The following is a 1,759-nucleotide window of genomic DNA, read 5'->3' as shown; positions in this document are numbered from 1 at the left end:
GAAGGGTAGAACGATTGTAATCTTTCACATTGAAAATATTCAGAATGTCCATCGTTTCACGGTTACGATACAACATTTCATAAAGCTTACACAATTCACAGAACAGAGCTGTGCATTCCTGTTCTGGATCAAAAATTGCTTGTAACACAACAGATTTTTCTATATAATGTTTCAAATTATAAACTCGAATCAAAACAAGTGGTCTTTCCAATTCGTATGAAATTATATTCTTCCAAGCAAACGGATTCTTTATCGTTTTCAATTCTTTCATGATGAAAATATCCACAAATTTCTCTTTAGGATCCAACAATTCTACTCTCATCACACAACTGTTACTTTTTTCATCGAAAAAACAAGATTCTACTCTTTGGAAATTATGAGAGAAATTATTTAAATACAATAATAGTTGAAAGGAAGGATCTTGATGAATAATTTGATAAAATTCGTGGCAAACTAAATTAGCAGATCGGAAGAGATTTTCCAGAGGTAAATACTCGAGAATGGAGTGATAAATTTCCCTTGGTAGTAATTGATTTTCTAATGATATCATTTTTTTTTAATTCTTTTTTTAGAAACTAATTACGAGTGAAAGATTGAGGCCCTTAATTTACATCTATTTTACACTCGTTGATTCATTTTACAAATAAACAAAAATTATTAATAAGCATACATGAAGTACAATCCTAGGATTCACAAATAAATATAAAAATTTAAAGATTTTAATTTTTTTTTCCAAAATCGCGATTTGAAAATTTATGAACTGTCTGTACTAGAAACAAAGTTTGTCATTGATTAATAGTTAATTAGAAAACCTTCTTCCAACAGGTAACCTTTCAAAAACAAAATGCCCCCACTCCTGTCCTTCCATTCTTCTTCCATTATTATCATCCTCATTCTCTTCATCAACAGCATTTTGTTCATTCCCTCCTCATTGGCTTCATCTAATACTCAAAACACTACCACTTCAACAATTATTAAAACAACCACAACCACAACAGCAAATAATTACAATATTAAAATAGTGGCAGGAAGTTATGGCAATACCATTGATTCCTATCATTTTCCGATCATATCCGAGAGTCCAATTTATGTGCAATCATCCTCATCTGTGGTGATGGAGAAGGAGAAGGAGGAGGATGATGGTGATGAAATAATATATTTATCAGATACACAGTTTTGTGTGGTGAGGAAAATTCAGAAAAGTTTGAGTGTTGTGGTGGCAGGAAATGGAATTTGTGCAGTTCCTGGAGAGACAAGTGGATTGGCTGTTGAATTTTCATTGACATCACCAGGTGGTGTTTATTTGGATGAATCTACTAATATATTATATATTTTGGATAATGGATTGAGTAATTCAGGAGGTTTTGTTAGAACTGTTGATATGTCAAGTGGAATGTTAAATACTTTGCAATTGACCTATGAACCTGCAGTGCTTATGTTAAAAAGTCCAACAATGATAACAAAGAATGGTGGAATATTTTACATTGCTGATACTGGCAATAATGTTATTAGAAGTTTGACATTTACTGGACAAAATACTGCTCATTGTAAAGTAATTATTGGTGCAGTCAACCCTGACGTATCAATGAGTTGTGTTAATGTTGACCCATTGAGTTGTCAACTTTCTTCTCCAACAAGTATTACATTTTCATCTGATGGAATGATCATTACTGACCAGCAAAACAGTAGATTTCTCGCTTTACAAAATGGAATTGTGTACCCATATTCTTTGGTAATACCAACTCCATTGCAAATAATA

General features: G+C 32.1%; 1 protein-coding gene across 1 annotated transcript; it reads left to right on the top strand.

Annotated features, from left to right (window-relative positions):
* Nucleotides 1–844: 844 nt before the first annotated feature.
* NAEGRDRAFT_76996 (uncharacterized protein) lies at nucleotides 845–1,732 on the top strand (the record flags this gene model as incomplete). Its single annotated transcript, XM_002668047.1, has 1 exon — nucleotides 845–1,732. A coding segment is annotated over one exon (888 nt), but the record flags the coding sequence as incomplete, so codon positions are not given.
* Nucleotides 1,733–1,759: the final 27 nt, after the last annotated feature.

The sequence above is a fragment of the Naegleria gruberi genome, assembly GCF_000004985.1.
Source record: "Naegleria gruberi genomic scaffold NAEGRscaffold_798, whole genome shotgun sequence".
NCBI lineage: Eukaryota > Heterolobosea > Eutetramitea > Acrasida > Naegleriidae > Naegleria > Naegleria gruberi.
The sequence above is the reverse complement of the archived record's forward strand: the minus strand, read 5'-3'. Positions and strand labels throughout refer to the sequence as shown.